The sequence below is a fragment of the Populus trichocarpa genome, chromosome 2 (assembly GCF_000002775.5).
Source record: "Populus trichocarpa isolate Nisqually-1 chromosome 2, P.trichocarpa_v4.1, whole genome shotgun sequence".
In the NCBI taxonomy this organism is placed as follows: Eukaryota; Viridiplantae; Streptophyta; class Magnoliopsida; order Malpighiales; family Salicaceae; genus Populus; species Populus trichocarpa.
The window spans coordinates 5194998-5213668 of NC_037286.2; the positions used below are offsets into that span (position 1 = coordinate 5194998).

At 32.7% G+C, this 18671-nt stretch overlaps 1 protein-coding gene and 1 non-coding gene across 2 annotated transcripts; both read left to right on the forward strand.

Annotated features, from left to right (window-relative positions):
- Positions 1–4451: 4451 nt before the first annotated feature.
- LOC7466431 (probable protein phosphatase 2C 11) lies at positions 4452–16033 on the forward strand. Its single transcript, XM_052450908.1, has 15 exons — positions 4452–4625; positions 4753–4895; positions 5124–5192; positions 5428–5493; positions 5802–5923; positions 6272–6400; positions 6904–7011; positions 12089–12369; positions 12543–12685; positions 12777–12875; positions 12945–13103; positions 13435–13521; positions 14136–14227; positions 14422–14493; positions 15460–16033. Exons 2-15 carry the CDS (start codon positions 4757–4759, stop codon positions 15667–15669), a joined length of 1776 nt encoding a protein of 591 aa, XP_052306868.1. The 5' UTR covers positions 4452–4625; positions 4753–4756; the 3' UTR covers positions 15670–16033.
- Positions 16034–17842: 1809 nt separating this feature from the next.
- On the forward strand, positions 17843–17914 carry TRNAQ-UUG (transfer RNA glutamine (anticodon UUG)). The gene has a single exon. It is a non-coding gene; the product is annotated as a tRNA-Gln (tRNA).
- Positions 17915–18671: the final 757 nt, after the last annotated feature.

The window sequence follows — 18671 nt, forward strand, 5'->3', positions numbered from 1 at the left end:
GAAGAAGACCTAATTAATTTCAAGAAATTGTCAAACCCATTTCACTCTCAGTCGCGAAGAAGAGCAGATGAGCAGAAGACTCTTGAATTCTTGATCGCCGTTTCAATTCTGAGCATAAGGTTAGATGAGTTTTTACTTGTTTCTTTCTTCTTTCGCCTTTCGTTATCCTCTGTTTCATCTTCTTCCCTCTGTTGAACTTGCAGGAAAGTATAATAGTGGCATCGATTCTTCCCTCTGTTGACCCATCGGTTCTTCCCATCGATTGACCCATCGATTCTTCCCACAGGTATGTATCTCGTTTTCTCTGTTCTTTTATTTTTCTGCGACTTTAAATGGTCAAATACATGTTCGTTTACTGTGAATATTGTTGTGAATATTGCTGTGAAATGTGAATATTTCGTTCGTTAATTTTTGTGACTGTGAATATTCTGCAAGTAGCTGTGAATATTGTTGTTAATTTTTGGTTGTCCCTGTTCGTTTACTTTTGCTTAAGTTGATATTGGTTGTCCCTGTTTGTTTGCTTCTGCTTCTGTTAATGCTTAAGTTGAATCAGAATTTGAGACTATCCCCATGTTAATCTTCTCACTGAAAAAGAACTGGCACTTTTATTTTTTATTTTATGGATGGTGTTGGCCATTTCAGTTTTCTGTGATGTTGATATAATGGATTAGTTATTGTTGAACTGTAGTTGTGAGAATTTGGGTGGGTTGGCCGTTTAACTGAATTTGTGAGAATTAGTTATAAGTTATTGTTGAACTGAAAGTGTCTGTGAACTGAAGTTATTGAACTTGTTGAGTTCTAAGATAAGACAAGATGAAGTATTGTGTGCAGTAGCATGAAATCAGAATTTTGTTATAGAAATGAATTGAAACTTTAATTATGGTAGTAATTAGTAATCTGGTTGAAAGAATTTTCCAGTGATATCTTATAAATTATATCAGGTCCTTAAAATGTCTTCACATGATGGTAGTACTCCAAGTAGTGATCCTTCAACGGCCCAATCATCTCAACCTTCAATTTTCATGTCAAGTGGTAGTAGAGGAAGAACAGATTTGGCATGGGGTCATTGTAGCGAAGCTCCTGAACTTAGTGTTGGATGTAAAAAAACTAAATTAGTATGTTTATATTGTGCTAAAGTATTTGCGAGTGGTGACATTAATCGATTTAAGCAACATTTAGCTGGAGCTAAAGGAGAAGTTGAACAATGTCGCAAATGTCCTCCTGATGTTCGACATCAAATGCTTTTGAACCTTAAAGGAAATGTTGAAACAAAAAAAAGAGTTAGAGAAATGCAAGCAGATTTCAATCCATTTAATGCACAACAAAGGGAGCATGAAGAGATGATGATTAGGGAATTAGAAGATGATGATGAGGATGATGATGAGGATGTCAATACTAAAAAACATATGTTACCACCGAAGGTTGCAAAAAAGAAAAAGATTCAAAGCACCAGCATTGTAAAACAATCAACTACAAGTTAAAATAAATTATTGTTTAACACATAATATTTATTTGTTAATTATGTTTGAAATGTAGATGTCATAAATGTTAATGAGATTGAAGATGATTGTGATGATGAAGTTTCAAAGGAGCATGCTGATGATTTATTAGGTGTTGACGAAATTGGCTCATTTCCATCGACATTTGATCCAAATTTTGCTCCCATGGACACAGAAGAACTTAATGTGTTCATTCAATAAAAGTGAATGTGTTGTTGATTTAGAATTTATGTTGTTGGATGTTTTGTTTAAAATATTTTAGAATTTATGTTGTTGGATGTTTTGTTTAAAATATTTTAGAATTTATATTTGGTTTGTGTTTTGGATATTGAATTAAATTTATGTTGTTGGTTTAAAATTTAAATTTGGTTTATGTAAGTGTTGCATTGTAAATTTGTAACTAGTTAGGTGTTTTATATAGGTGTTTTTTTTTTGGTTGACCCTGGTCAACCCATCTGACCCGTGACCCGATCACTGGACCGGGTCGATGACCGGGTTGGGTTTTAAAACTATGGTGCTAATACATTCCCTTTACGCAATCAGTTCCTTGCCTTAGAATTTCTGAAAGATCAGTTAGGGTTACTAGTGGCCAAAATACTAGGTGGCGACTCATTTATCCAAAAACAAAAGACCCCGAAATCAATCAAGGGTCGCCGCGACGCCGGGCTCCGCCACGAGAGTGCGACAATGTTGATGTTCTATGTTAATATATATATGTTCGAAATTAAATTTCAATAAATTTTTAACCTATAAAGTAAATAAATTACACTTTTAATTTAACCTCAAATATACCTATTAACCATATTTTAATAAATTTCCCACCACATAAACAAGGAAAAGCTTAGATGGGCTCAGAAAATGCAACCGAGAGCTCGAGGACAATACAATGCTAAGGCAGACTGGCCCTGTCTGGACTGCTTTTTCTTTCTTTTTCCAGCCACGGTTGTGTTGGTTCCTAACCCATTAAATCCAATCGATGGAGAGCTCGACGACGAATCACTGGGGTGGAAATAATAAGTTTAGCCTATAATCAACGCTTGGTATACTCATGGCTGGCAACTTAAATTCCCAGTTACTTATTTATCTAGATATATTTCTTTCTTCTTCTTCTTCTTCTTTTAAAAAATGGGTATTGAATCAGTATGAGCAATCCGACCAAAAGCCATCACATAGGAAGCATCATCAATTTGACCAGCTCGCATCAAGCTCGATCAAGAAGGGATTTTTGATGATCCAATCCAAAACATTAATCTCAAGATTAATTCCAAGTTCTAACAGATAGGATTAACTACGAAAATATCATCAATCTGTCATTTTCAATGTTGGATTTACCAATATATTTAACCAATTTTATCATCTACACTATCTGCTTACAGTTCCGATGTTTCCATCCAAATTTCAGTCAGATTAGCTAATGAGTTTCAATAAATGGTAGGAAAAAATTGGAGCAAAGAAAATGAAATAAAAAAAAGGTGTTTTGAACATTAAAAAAGAACGATAGTTCATATCAGAATACAAAAACAAGTAAATATTTGTTGATATCAGATGATTAATCCCAAAGTTTGCATCGATAAAGTTTTCAGTTGGATTTGTTCAAAAATAGTCATAGAATTACAAACAGCACAAATAGCAATATTGTATCTATTTAGTCGCCATTCATTGTGTCGAAGTTTGAGGGAATATTTATCGATTAAGTTTCTGTTTGTTTTTGTGTTTTAAAAATATTTAAAAAAAAAAATTAAATTTTTTTTTATTTTTTTTGTTTGAAATTAATATTTTTTTAGTGTTTTTTAATCATGCGCTGATATAAAAAATAAAAAATATATTGTTTTAATATATTTTCGAGTAAAAAGTATTTTGAAAAACAATTCTAATTATACTTTTAAACACATTTTTAACTGAAAATATTACAACGGTTATTTTAAAATAATTATATGTCATTGAAAAGAAAAGGATGCAGATCTGGGGAATGACATCACATGAATTCCAAGTTTTGCTTGGAAATTAGTTGTGCCCGCAGCTCTAATTAATTCTTAAAATGAGTCACTACGATTTGATCTTTATATATAAATAAAGTCAAGTTAATAGGTGTTTTTGAGTAATTTGATTTTAAATTTACAATTACATTTACATAATTGTTTTATGTGAAAGATGCTTTTCTTTAAAAGTGAGTGTCGTTCATCCAAAAATCAAAAGCTTTATTACTGTATAAAAGATCATAAATGTTTTTTTTTAAAAAAAACAAGTATGTTTAAGAGTGTAGTTGCGTTTGCTTTTCAAAAAGTTTTTTTATTCAGAAATATATTTAAATAATATTTTTTTTATTTTTTAAATATCATTTTTAATATCAGCGTATTAAAATGATTTAAAAATATTAAAAATATATTAATTTTAAAAAAAAATTTCAAAAATATTTTTAAAACATAAAAACAAATATTGCCTTAAGTAACCCTGTATACACATGTGCAAAGTGCCTGTTCCACTTGCCTTCAAGTGTGTTTTTTTTTTAATTTGAAAATAATATTTTTTAATACAAAAAATTAAAAACATTTTATTTTAATATATTTTAAAATAAAAAATATTTTTTAAAAAAATCAAACACTAAAAAAAACATGGTAGAAACTGAGCCTGGTGGATTCTAGAACCAAGAGAATCAAACCCAAGTCAGATATGGCAGGATCAAAATTATAATCATGGGTTTTTATTTCTCAGGCTACTCACTGGTTACATAATTAATTTTTTATTATTAATAGCAGTAAAAGAAAAGAGAAGAAAAGGAAGGTTAGCGGCTCGAGAAATCAGATATGCCTTCGTAAAGACAATCGTATCTATCGAACGGCTATAAATCTAAGTGCAACGTAAGAACATATTCCTGGTAGCACCATAAAATACACTACCCTTGACTTGCAAGAGTAAGCAAGCAATCGGTGTAAAAAGAAAGGGGGGAATAGCCATTACAACACACAACTTGAATAATAAAAGAAAAAAAAAGAAGGAGAAGAAGAAGAAGACTTTAGAGCTTTCTTTGCCTCTCTGCAACCTTCCCCTTTCTCTCTCTCTCTCTCTTTTATAATAAAACAACCACCTTAGATCTAACCCTAACCTTCTCCCCTCACCAATTCCCAGGTACCGACTCTCTGTCTATTCTATAAAATATATACACATGTTTTCGTCTAATTATTTTGTTAATGTTCATTTGACGTTATGCATTGATGTTTTTTTTTGCTTATGTTGTCTGGGGATTGGATTGTAGAATAATGGAAGTACCGTCGACGAGTCAACAGGAGTTTGAGTACCTGTTCAAGTTGTTGTTAATTGGGGATTCTGGTGTGGGAAAGAGTACTCTGCTTTTGAGTTTCACGTCCAAGAATTTTGAGGATCTTTCTCCTACCATTGGTCAGCTTATATTTTTCTTTCTCTCATTAATTTGAGTATTGTTTTATATTTTTTTTATGTTTTGAGTATGTGCAGAGTTAATGGGCAACCTCTCTTGCTTTTATATTTGCAGCGACTTGTCTTTGTATCGATGTTATCTTTTTGGGTTTTGGAATATAGACCAATTGTTTGTAAAATTAGTTTTAGTGTAGCTCTAAGATTTATTTATTTATTCCCGTAAATTTGTAGGTGTGGATTTTAAAGTAAAGCATGTCACCATAGGTGGGAAAAAGTTGAAGCTTGCTATCTGGGACACAGGTAACTGTCTGTCTGATAATGGTTTGTTTACTTAAATGTTCAATTAAGTTAGAATTTGTTTTTACATAATGTTGTCATTAGAATAGAGAGATTGGCCGTGATTGGTTGATGCATCGAGGTCTGGAGGAATTTCTGATCAGGGAATAACAGTTCCTCTGTTAGAAGGGAATGCTTTAGTTTTGCTTGGTTGATTGGGTTGATAAAGGTTTATTTTTTCTATTTTTTCATATTGCAGCTGGACAAGAGAGGTTTAGAACTCTAACTAGTTCTTATTACAGAGGAGCTCAAGGGATAATTATGGGTATGTGTTTTCATCTTGTTTATCCCTCCCTTGTGTTTTGTCTTGTTTTCTTGCCCAGCCCTTAAATGTTCTTTGAAGCTTGTCCGGGAAAAGTTGATATTTCACTCTACTGTAATGTATGGTTGATATTCTCTCTATGTAATTGGATCTATTCATCACATTGACTTGGGGACTGATTATAAATAATTTACTTATAGTTGTGAAAGAACTATCTACAAATTGTTGGATGGGACAGATTGTTGCTTTGGTTTCAGTTGTTCTTATCTCGCTCCTCTTGCTTAATGCTGTTGTCTTTGGAATAAGTACAGTGTATGATGTAACACGACGAGAAACATTTACAAATCTATCTGAAATATGGGCAAAGGAAATTGATTTGTACTCAACAAATCAGGATTGCATCAAGATGCTTGTTGGAAACAAAGTCGATAAGGTATGTATAAAATTGCACTGCAAATTATTTGTACTATGGAGGGTGTGATAAGAATTTGCCCTTTTCTTTTCTTTTCTCTTTCTAGATGAGGATGGATTTACACAGCCTTTTCACTGTTTCAATATCATTTCAAGTGTTCACATACACACACAACACACATTTATATATGTAATAAGCATTTGTCCGTGCATGCATCTATATGTATGGTTCTGAATTTCTCTTATAATTTGTCAAAGGCTTCTTAGATACAACAACATCAAGCACGTGTCTTTTTTATAGGTAGCATATCAAAAGGTTTTACATTTCAATGTTTTTACCAACATTTAATCCATTTTCTTTATTTCACAGGAGAGCGAAAGGGTTGTCACCAAAAAAGAGGGTATTGACTTTGCTAGGGAATATGGATGCCTCTTCCTTGAATGTAGTGCAAAAACTAGAGTCAATGTGGAGCAATGCTTCGAGGAACTTGTTTTAAAGGTAGATGAAATCTAGCACCTGCCCCGTAGTTCTTTGTTTTGTAATCCGTTAAAGCACTTACTTTGGTTGGGACAAGTTTAGGTTTGTTCTGTATCTTTTCTTAATTTGAAACTTTGAAGATTACATTTGCTGCCCCGTGTGTTCCCTTTTCTGATCAATCAGTTGCTACTAATTTAACTTTGAAGTACTTTTTATCTGTTTCAATTGAGAATCTACGAAACATGTTTGTTGCATTTGAGTGAATTTGATCCTTTTTTCTTCTGGTACAAATTTATATAGATTATTGTCTAATTCTTTTAAAATGATGCTTTAAAGTTTTGAGTTTTCCATCACGCTTTGCTTAGCATTGGAAGGCAGAATTTCATGCTTTCAAAATGGAACTTATGTGTAGAACTTCGGATGGTAAAACAACCTGTGTTTTCATATTTTAGCACAGTGCATGCATTTTCTTCCATCGTGATGCTAATCATGAATGGTGATGATGGTTTTTTGTTGATATGCAGATTTTGGAAACGCCTAGTCTGTTGGCTGAAGGCTCTAGTGGTGTGAAAAAGAACGTCTTTAAACAGAAGCCTCCAGAGGATGTTACAACCAGTAGTTGTTGCTCATGGTAATTGCAGAGTTGAACTCTTGCTACTGTCTTTATCGAGTAGCCTCTGGTTTTCCTGTCCTCTTCGATATAATATTGTGTTTTACGTCAACCTTCAACATTAAGCTGTACATTAGTTATATAAAAAAAATGACGTTATTTGGTTGAATCTATGTTCTTTCCATTATTTGACCAGATTTATTTTCCTTCTCATGAATTTCTTTTATTCCCTGCTCCCCTTCTATTGGGGACAAAGTATAATAAGCTAAAAGGAAGAAAATCAGGGCTAGAATTTTGTGAGCATAAAGGAGAAAGAAAATGGGGTTATATTAGAAATGCATGAGCTGATTCGTCGGTGCACAATTCTCCAAGGAAGAAACAAGACTCGCAGAACTTGAGCATATCATCCAGTGATATAAACTTCATGAATATACCCTTCAATAGAAAATTTGGCTTTTTTTTTCTCCCAGTTCGGCCGCCTGCAAATAGTTATCAGTTGAATGTGAATATGCTCCTTATTTTATTTTATTTTTATTTTGAGCCACTGGCTATTTTCTATAATTTTGTTTCAACTTCAGTTAAGCCTCTAGCGGGGTGCAAATTATCAGGGATAAATTGGGCAATTAGTATATAAAATGCAAATAAATGGACAGGAGTAAAAAGTTTTGGTGAAATAAACATTTTTAGGATGTTGTGGTTTAAAGATATAATATTTGACTAAGGATGTGTTTGGGAATGCTGTTTAAAATGAATATTTTTTTTAATGTTCTCATAAATGTCAAAAATTATTTTTAAAAAATGAAAAAACTTTGATGCATTTCTAAGCGAAAAGCATTTTGAACCGTCACTACTATAATCCTAAACAGACTCTAAATATCATGGTTGGAACCATGATATCAATTAATTTTATTGTGGTTCACAATCATGATAAGATTATAATTAATGTCATTTAGTCAAATTCTTACAAATTGGTCTAGCATTTCATAGTAGTTTGTTAAACTAGCGGATTAGTTGAAACTGAAAAACAGAGGTAACCTTATGTGTGAATAATAAATTTTGGAGATCTTAATTGTAGTTTGTTTTTTAGTTTACAAGTTGAATAAACATGTATATTTTGATTCATAAAACATATTGGAACAAAAGGATTCATAAAAATCATAGTTTTGTTGTGAACTGGTCGACCGGTTCCAATCATTAGATAAACCGGTTGATTGATTGAACTAGAAAATTAGTAATGAGGCTACTACCCCTCCTAATAAAAAATTTTCCCAACATCTAAATACAACAAAAAAAATATATTTTTTAGATTTATTATTTACTTTGTTAATCTTACTTTTAATTTAGTTAATGATTTTAAAGAGTTAAAATTTTTATAATTTTAATAAGATTTGGGCAGAATCTCTCCTATACAAGAATTATACATAAGACATTCTGTAAAAAGAAACAATTTGAATTCTGGTCAATTAGATGTAATTTTAATTAAATTACATTACTCTAACCCTAATTGGCAAAATTCATATCAAATTCTCAAAATTTAACGTTAAAGAAAATTTACCAATAATTAAACATAATTCATGAAGCTCAATTGCATTAAATCAAATCCAAATTCATAGCAAATTAATATAATTCAAAGTAAATACCAAATTCATGAACTTATAAATAATTTAATAGAACGTGTAATTCATCACGCAAATACAACTTTCATACTCTCTTGTATTAAATCATCAAGCGTAGTTAATTATATTATTATCTGATTCCAACAATACATAAAAAATCTCTAATTCGACAACCTAACATCAATTTAACGCAACACAAAATTAATTGAAATAATTAATTCATGGAAATTCATAAAAACATCGCATAAAAGAAAGATAAAGAAAAGATAAGTGTGATTGCCAACGATATAAATGATTAATGATAAAATTGAAAAACATAAACTTTAAAAAAGGAAAAAAAATAAACGAAGCAAACTCGGGTGAATTTTCTAAATCTGAGTTAAAATCTCGAACTCACAACCCATTAAATCTTAGACCAAGACTGAATTAAGAAGTTCAATTCCTAATCAATTTAATGTTGGTTAGTCAAAGTAAACCCAACAAAGAAAAATAAATAAAAAAAAAAACCCGAGAAAACCCGGGTCATTTTCAAAATTAGTAAAAAATCCAACAGAAAGCAAATAAATAAAAATAACTGAGCCCAATATTTAATTGAATAAATATTGTAAGATGAAACTTAAAAAAAAATGATTTTAAAAAAAGAAAAAAAAACAAGCAAATCTGGGCGAACCTCTCAACCATGGATTAGTCTATAAAACTCGATTTGTAATCAATCTGATATCAAATGATAGAATTTAAAAAAAATATCAATTTAAAAAATCTGTAAAATAAAATAAAATAATAATAAAAAGAACAGAGATCAAATTTGACAAGAAAAAAAAACTTAAGAATGATGGAATTGTAAAAAACAAAAAAAAATTATCTCACATAAAACAAATAGCAATAAAAAAACAGAAACTGAATTTGAAAGATTAAAAAAAATTAAAGGTGGATGAAATTAAAAAATAATATTAATTTCATAATTTTTTTTTTTAAATATCAGTTTAAAGAATTGGCCAAAAAAACTCAATAAAGAAAGACAAATAAAAAGACCCGAGATAGTCAGGGTCATTTTCAATACCAACAAATGTTTTTTCAGAAAGCAAATAAATAAAAAGAATGGAACTTGATCTCTAATTTAATAAATATTGAAGGATAAAAATAAATAAAAAAAGCTTAAATGAAGGAAAATAAAAAAACCAAACAAACTAGACGCGAACCTCCTAAATCCGGTCGAATATCTAAAACTTATAACTCGTGAAATCCTGAATTCGGGTTCAATCAAGAAGTTTAACTCCCAACTAATTTAATGTTAAAGAATTAAATCATAAAAAAAATATCAATTTAAAAAACATATCAAAATAAAAAAAACACAATAAAAAGAACGATGATTAAATTTGATAGGAAAAACAATCCAAGGAAGATGAAATTGTAAAAAAAATATATGAAAAATGATCTTAAACAAAATAAATAGCAATAAAAAAAATAAAAACCAAATTTGAAAGATAAAAAAAAATAAAGGGGGTGAAATTGAAAAAATGATTTTTTTTTATAGATTGTTCAAAATAAAATAAATAGTAATCAAAATGATATGAACCAATGTTAAGGAAAAAAAATTAAAGGGACTAATCTAAAATTTTAAAGGGGCTGGCACATAATTCGAAGTGGATAGAAAAAAGAATGAAAAGAAAGAAATGATAAATGTTAAGAAAAAAGACGTGTTTGGTGCATGTGCCACTTCATTATGGAGATTATATCAAGACCTTTTAAACATTGCCATGAAAAGAGACATTTGATGATCGGACAACCTTGCAAGCATCGCTCGAAGGGTGTGGAGGCTGTCTACATGTTGAAAAACCACGATGAAAACACCAAAACATCCTTTGAAAATAGTGTTGTTAATTTTAAATATGAATTTAATAAAAAAAAATGAAAAAGATGTAAAAGCCCCTAGATTTAAGCCATTATTTAAGTAATTTGACTGTTCTAAAAAAAATTAAAAAAACTAATCTATCCCAAACAATTTGAAAATAACATTGAATAATAATTAAAGACCATCTTGCCCTCTAATCCTAGCCCAATAATTTTTTGAATATGGAACAAATTTGTCAAAAAATAGTATTTTGAGTTTAAGAGTACAACATCTTCCCTTCCTCCATTAGTCGGCCCCGTTTGTTTGCTGGAAAGTAGTTTCCTTTTAGAAAGTGAATTCCGGGGAAAGTGAATTCCGGGAAAGTGAATTCCGGGAAAGTATTTTCCGATGTTTGGTAGTGTAATGGAAAGTAAGTTGGAAAACACTTTCCAGTGTTTGGTTATGTCATGGAAAATGAGCTGGAAAATAACTTATTAATGTTTTATTTTTCTCAAGTTTATTAAAATAATGAGGAACAAATCTTACAAATTAAAAAATTGAATGAGAATGAAATTGAAAAAAAATATAATTTCATAAATTATCTCAAATAAAATAAATAATAATCAAAATAATAGAGATCAAATCTAAAAAATTAAAAAAAAATAAAAGGTGAAGAAATTAAAATAATAATAATTAACATTTCATAAATTATTTCAAATAAAATAAGTAACAATCAAAAGAATGAGGACCAAATTTGATAGATAAAAAATTTCAATAAAAAATGATAAGGAAAAAGCAAATAGCAATTATAAAAATAAGGATCAAAATTAATATAAAAATTAAATTTTAAGAGATGAAATTGAAAAATAAATATTCAAAACAAATTATATATAGCAATCAAAAGTTTGATGATCAAATTTGATATAATCAGCAAATAATGACATTTCTAAATTTTTCACAACTTCTGGAAAGTGTTTTCCGCCCAAATTTTCCAGGAAAACACTTTCCTGAAAACCAAACCAAATTTTCCTTTGACTGGAAAGTGTTTTCCGTTGACCAACTTTTCTAATGGCAAACAAACACAGGAAAGTTTGGAAAGTGGTTTCCCGGAAATCACTTTCCGGAAAACAAACACAGCCAAAAGGGAAAACACTTTCCTGAAAACCAAACCAAATTCGAAAAGTGTTTTCGTTGACTGGAAAATGTTTTCCGTTGACCGAAAAGTGTTTCCGTTGACTGGAAAATGTTTTTCGTTGACCGAAAAGTGTTTTCAGTTGACCAACTTTCCTAATGGCAAACAAACACAGGAAAGTTTGGAAAGTGGTTTCCCGGAAAGTGAATTCCGGGAAACAAACATGGCCTTAGTTTTTGGTCAATGCAATCAATTAATAAGTGTTTGTTTTTGTTGTTAAAAAATATTTTTGGAAACTTTTATTTTTTTACAGTTCAAATGAATTTTTTATATTTTCAAATTATTTTAATACATTAAAATAAAAAATATATTTTTTTTAAATTTTTTAATATATTTATAAATACTTTAACAAACCACCACCACAACTGTTACACTCACTATCCAAGGAAACAATTTAATAAAATACCTGGTGGAACGAAGAAGAAGCATTTTCTTTAATTACTAATAAATAGAATAAAATATTCTTCTTCAACTTAAAATCATCCATACGCCACTCTACCCACAGTCCATCATCTGCCTTTACTTTTCTTATAAGTCAACTATTCCAAGTTTCCAACCAATCAACCTGACGGACTCCACTTCTCCTCCTTCCCCAGTCGGGGATGACGTCGACGCCCAGCCTCCACTACCTTCTCCACCACCACATCACCAATCACAATCAGAATCAACTTCTCTAAGCTCAAATACTATTATGATCTCTGGTAGAGATCCCGATGCCCTTTTCAGCGGCGGTGGCATCAGGTTTATTTGTTTTTTTTTTTCTTCAAAAAATTTATTTTTATGTTGCTTTTTCTATTTTGCTCTTATAGTTTTGGATTTTGAACTTGTTTTTGGTTCGATCCGAAATATTAAGTATTAGATTATCAAAATTGAAGTAAATATTTTTACAAGTCAGTTACTGTTGTGGTTTGCAGCTTTCTTAATGGAAGCGGTGGTGCTCAATTTAGTTATGGATATTCGAGTTTTAAGGGTAAAAGAGCTTCCATGGAGGATTTCTATGAGACAAGTATTTCTGAAGTTGATGGTCAAATGGTTGCCTTCTTCGGTGTTTTTGATGGTATTTGCCTCAGCTCTTCATTTCCTTAAATTCATCAAATTAAGAGTGTGTTTTAAACTTAACGGGTACTCACTCGTGGTGTCTTATTTAGGCCATGGAGGTGCTAGAACTGCAGAATATCTGAAAAATAACCTTTTCAAGAATTTAAGCAGCCACCCTGATTTTATCAGAGACACAAAGACAGCAATTGGTATGGAATTGTGTTTGTATTGAATGAGTGCAATGTTGACTGATGTTGATACCTAGTATTTTGTTGCAGTTGAAGCATTTAGGCAGACTGATGCAGAATACCTCCATGAAGAAAAGGCCCATCAAAAAGATGCTGGGTCAACTGCGTCAACTGCTGTTCTTCTAGGGGACCGGTTGCTTGTTGCTAATGTTGGCGATTCTCGGGTTGTTGCCTGTAGAGCTGGTTCAGGTGGCTCATTTCTCTGTCAAGACTGAATTATTAGTGGTGATAGTCTAAGTATTCTTATGGCATCGTAAATTCTTAGTGAAAAAGGGATGTAGTATAAAATGGCATGAAATAGAATTAAGAATTACGGAAACTGGTTATTTATACACGAGTAAACATAGGTTGATGAATAATGATACCAGTTCAGAAAAATGCTTTTACGAGGTCTCTTTAAGGAAAGAGTTCCAAAGTTTCCTTGTAATTTCAAGAGTTTTATTAGATAAAGGGTAGTCAAGAATTACATTTATGAATTGTATTTGTATATTGTATGACTTTTATTATATTTTATTTGTAGCTATTCCATTGTCTATTGATCATAAACCTGATAGATCTGATGAACGCCAAAGGATCGAAGAGGCTGGAGGTTTTGTTGTGTGGGCAGGTGAAACTTGATCATCTTGAGAAATATGTATTCCTTTATTGTTCCTTCATCTGCATTTGTTGTATACTTGTGCAGAATGAATTTCACCATGGATATTGCCTTTTCAGGCTGTGGATGCTTTTTCAGCTAAGCAAACTTAGATTTCTAACAATCTCATTAATTTCTCGGAGACTGGAGATGAACTGCCAAAACTCTGCTTTGCTTGATTAATTTCTTCTATAAATTAACTCGAAAACTTTCCAGAGTCTTTTAACAAAGGTTTAGTATTAAGTTGACTTGTAGGTTTTGGCTGTGTCTGCTCTTGCTTTTACATGTTGAAACATAATTTCAAGCTCTTTTAATGTGCTGGCCTTGTTCATTTATTTATCTTGAATGTGGGTACAGTAGGCCTTTTCTTGATTTAATTTTTCAAAATGATATTTTGGAACCATTTTCCATTATGGGTGCAAGTTGGGAGAGCTTTGCTGGTGCTGGCGTTTAGTTGTAGGGAAGGAAAATGATTCTATTATATGCCACTAATTTATTTTTATGCTCGATATTATGATACAGGTTTGATGAAGTACTGGCCAAAAGTATTATGATAAATATCTCTAACATGTTGCTAAAATTTCTAGGAACATGGCGGGTGGGTGGCGTGCTTGCTGTTTCTCGCGCATTTGGGGATAAGCTACTTAAGCCATATGTTGTTGCTGAGCCAGAAATTCAGGTAGTTTTGGGGAGCAAAAATAATCATATGCTGGTTCATACTGTTTTTATGTGTGATCTTGTTGCCATTTTATTCACTGTGGAAATATGGAAGGGAAATATAGCAGGAAATTGGACTTCACTATTATCACATGTCTGTTTGCTTTTCTTGTTTAATTCCACATCACTCATGATCATTCCTGTTCCAATGTTTAGGAAGAAGAAATTGATGGTGTAGAATTTATAATTGTTGCAAGCGATGGGCTATGGAATGTCCTAACAAATAAGGTCAGGCTTTTCTGCTCTTAAAGGATTGTGCAAAATGTTCTGAAGTCTTTCCTAGCATTGAAAATTGTTGATGTCAGTACTATGCATGAAGAATAATATTATTTGTATCCAAAAGCTCAGGAGGGGGGGCGTTGGGGCAGTGGGTGGGGCTAGGCACATGCACAGAGGGTTACTAGTGTTGAATGGCTGGGACGAGATATCCTTTGTCTCCAGTTGATGAGTGTGAATCTTGGCAGTAATTGGTTCTTTTCCTCCTCCTGGATGTCCTGAGTAAAGGAAAAATGTGCCCTTTCTATTTGTTCCCACTTGCCCACTCTTTCTTGCCTCCTTTGTCCTAATTTATGGTACCCAAGGAACCATTAGACTCAGAGTTGGACCCCAAATCATTCTCTTATTGACGGTGGAAATTTGGCTGAACTGTTAATAGTAACTACAGAATTTTTTATCATTGAAAATTCATAGATCGAATGATGATTTTGAAGTTTGAAATCAATAAAACTGGCATTTTAATTCATCTGAGTGTTATGGATGATGTAGCACCTGCTAGATCTTTATTCAAGAGGCATGCACTTAATGTATGATACAGTCTGCCATTCTAGAGAAAGTTACTCTAGGATTGTATTTCTGGAGGATTACATCTGCCCAAACCATCGAAGTTTGAAACTAGGTATAGACTGGTAAGCTTGTGATTGTGTTGGCGAGGATGCTTTCTGTCAGTCAAAAGGGTTGCCTCCCTTTTAGAATAGCCTCTTATTATGGGAAATTCAGTTGGGATTTGTGAAAATCACGAATTCTGGCAGTAGGATGTTTAAATTAGTAGTAAATCTATATTTACTGTCATGGAAGCTTGAAAACATGTTTTCTGGTTTAGTACTGGCTGGATCGAGATAACTACCCTGCAAAATTACAAGTCCATTTTTAGTTGAATGTAGCATGTTAACGTGCTAGCTTTTTACGTGCTTCCAGGATGCAGTAGCACTAGTGCAAGATATAACAGATGCAGAAGCAGCTTCAAGAAAACTAATACAAGAAGCTTATGCACGTGGGAGCACTGACAACATTACCTGCGTTGTCGTCCGATTTGATTGGTCACCTGTGTCGTCATCTGATTTGTCATCGTCGTCCGATTCCAGAACTCATGAGCAGGCACATCAAGATCCAAAGTTATCACAGTGATGACAACCTTATATTTATACCCATGATCAAATAGTTTAGCCCGTCTTTGTTTATTTTGTTGATTTAATAGCCATTAAGTAGCATCGCAGACAGAAAGAAAAAAGTTTCTACCAGCGCATTTTTTAGCCGTTCGTTTGGATAGAGATTAGTCGAACACTGTTACAGGCTAGCGGCTGAATTTTCTAGTTGATTATCTTTATTGATGTATTAGTACACGTCTGGCTCTGTTGCGGGTTTCTTGCTGTAAGCTACCTTAACGTCAGAAATTGACCTTGTCAGGGAGTTCTTAATTATTCCAAGAGGACTTCGCGCTTAGCAGGGCCGAATGCAATATAGTGACGGGGGCTATTCTAGCATCTTTTTTTATAGTTGGGTATTTTTTTAAAGCTGAATCAATACTCTAGAAAATTATTTCAATCGTATGAAACAGCTGGCCAATTAATTACCAAAATAGCCATGAAATTAGCAAAATAAAACTACAAACACAGTTTCTCACGAAATTATGAAACGTATACAAAAAGAAATTGAGAAAAGAGATAAGGAAAAGGAGCAGAAGTCAAATCATCAATGAAATTTGTTGGCACGCCTTAAGATCTGAATCCTACTAGGTGACCTCTGCTTCTTTCACTTCAAATTTAATAATCCAAAAACACAAAACTCCTCCGTCGTGGAGTTTGTATGAAAAATGAGTGTTCAAAAGACGAATTTTATTCACACCAACTTTTCAGGTGGAGAATGAAAGCCCGGATAATTCAATGGTGAACATGGTTGGTTAATCCGGTCATGGTGACTGTAGAAAACAATGCACAGCAGTCAGCAGTAGTGAAGCAACAAATACCTACACTTGAATTCCTGCTAACAGATGAGCTAAGGGGTAGATGGTGATGCTTTTGGGCACAGAATCATAAAGCTAGTCTAAATGTGCGCGGGGCAAATGCTCGCATCTAAATGTGCAGTCTTTTCTATGACAGTCATTCTCATTAAGATGGCCAACTGATTACAACTAATTAACAGACTAATAAGCACTTGATTCCCACACTGCTTCTTACCACTGATTCTGCTCCTTTCGCTTTACCAACATGTTATCAGTAACAATACCCCTTTATAATGGCATATTTGAAATTTAGCAATGCAAAAACAGGAGCTTGACACAAGGCAATCTTCAAATGATTAAAAGTCTCTTAAGATTTCTGGCCCCAACTTCAATTTTCCTTCTTTAGCAAATATATTAGAGGTTTGCTTATAATTCCAAGTCCTTTAAAGAATTTACAATAGTATCCTACCAACCCTAGAAACCCTCTCAATTCTTTGACTGATTGTGGAATTGACTATTTTCCAATAGCCTCTGTCTTCTTAGGATCAGTAACAATACCATTTGATGAGATGGTGTGACCTAAATCTTCCACATGTTGTTCACAAAACAAACATCTTGACCTCTTAAGGGACTCTAGAACATTTTGGAGTGGTTTATTGGGATCTCACTATCTCGGCTTTACAGATCAAGTGATGCTGGTGTACACTTTTGGCATGGTATTAGTCACTTATCAATTCCAAGTTCTTCATGGATATCTCTTGTTAGGCTGAATTGTAGAGCATTATGCCATGAGAATAGGGTGCAAGTAACTGGAGGTTTTCTTCGTAGATCCTGCAATACATCGAAATCGCTTTAAGAAGGTATAATAATAATACAACGAAAGAAGATGTGCAGTTGGGGAAAGGAATGATTATGTCTGCAACCACAAATCTCCTACAAAACCAGTATATTTCGCAAAAAGGAAAAGCAATATGCCTTGGGTACAGTAACTAGAGAGTGTCTTTTGCGGTGAAGTACAATAAAGAGAAAAAAGCCCAACAAAATTTTCTCCACTACATGTGCGAAAACAAATTTTTGTGCAGGTATAATCCAGCGAAGAATACCTTGAAAGTGGCATCTGGAAAATTTGAATAGGACGCCTGTGAAAGAATTTGATCACATTGGCAAAACACCAAAAATATTTCCTGCTCCAGCTGCCTTTGTGCTGATTGCCACAACCCTTTCTTGGTTGCATACTATCCCCTGAAAAGAGGGATTGATAGTTTGATACAGTGGCTCGAAATTAAAGATTTACATATTTGGTTCCCTTACAGAGAATGATGTTATAAATTTATAAAGTGTAATAATCTAGACATCAATGGTTCTATGGTGTAGTGGTTAGCACTCTGGACTTTGAATCCAGCGACCTGGGTTCGACTCCCGGTAGGACCTTTCCTTTTGTATTTTCGGTTTTTGCCAACCAGTTTTCCTTCTAAACGGCACCGCACTCAGACACAAACATCTAGTCGGAGTAAAGGCCCTGCCAGCCCTATCTCAAATTCTCAATGGACCGCTGCTTTTGCTGTATTTATTTATGAGTATGATAAAAGTTGATTTTTAAAGTATTTTTTATTTAAAAATATATTAAAATAATATTTTTTTTTGTTTTTTTAAATTAATTTTTGATATTAAGACATCAAAACAATATAAAAATTAATTTTTTTAAAAATAAAATTTAATAAAAAAGCAGTTTGACGGCAACCCCATAAAAATGCAGATGCTGTAGCTTGACTAGTGCTTTTCTTTTGTGTCGTGGAGCCACCACATACCACGTTCCTTCTCATGATGCTCAATCCCCAAAAGCAACCTTCCTTTATCATCATTATTTTATTTTTGAAGAAATCTTTCCTTTATTCATTGTATATAACAATCTTACGAAAAAGAACGAGGGAAGATAATTCAGGAGACCTTCCCTTTCGAGTAGGTCCACCCAATCTCCTTCTGGGGCTAGATCATAGAGCCCACCTTTAACAACTTGGATCGAAACTAAACCTAACAGTGAACCCCACTACCCAAAAGAGGGACCACCTTCATCAAGCCCACCCATGGACGAGCTCTCTAAACACTAGCCCAAGCCCAACGACAGCTCTCTGACCTGAAATCAATGAAAATCATATGCGCCACCTTGGTGACAGTTAAAATACTGTTT

Excerpts from the sequence above, each read along its gene's own strand:
- LOC7466431 (XM_052450908.1), top strand. The coding sequence starts at position 4,757 with ATGGAAGTACCGTCGACGAGTCAACAGGAGTTTGAGTACCTGTTCAAG. Across the intron at positions 13,104-13,434 it reads TGCCTGTAGAGCTGGTTCAG|CTATTCCATTGTCTATTGAT; the intron begins GTGGCTCATTTC and ends TTTTATTTGTAG. Across the intron at positions 14,228-14,421 it reads TTGCTGAGCCAGAAATTCAG|GAAGAAGAAATTGATGGTGT; the intron begins GTAGTTTTGGGG and ends TCCAATGTTTAG.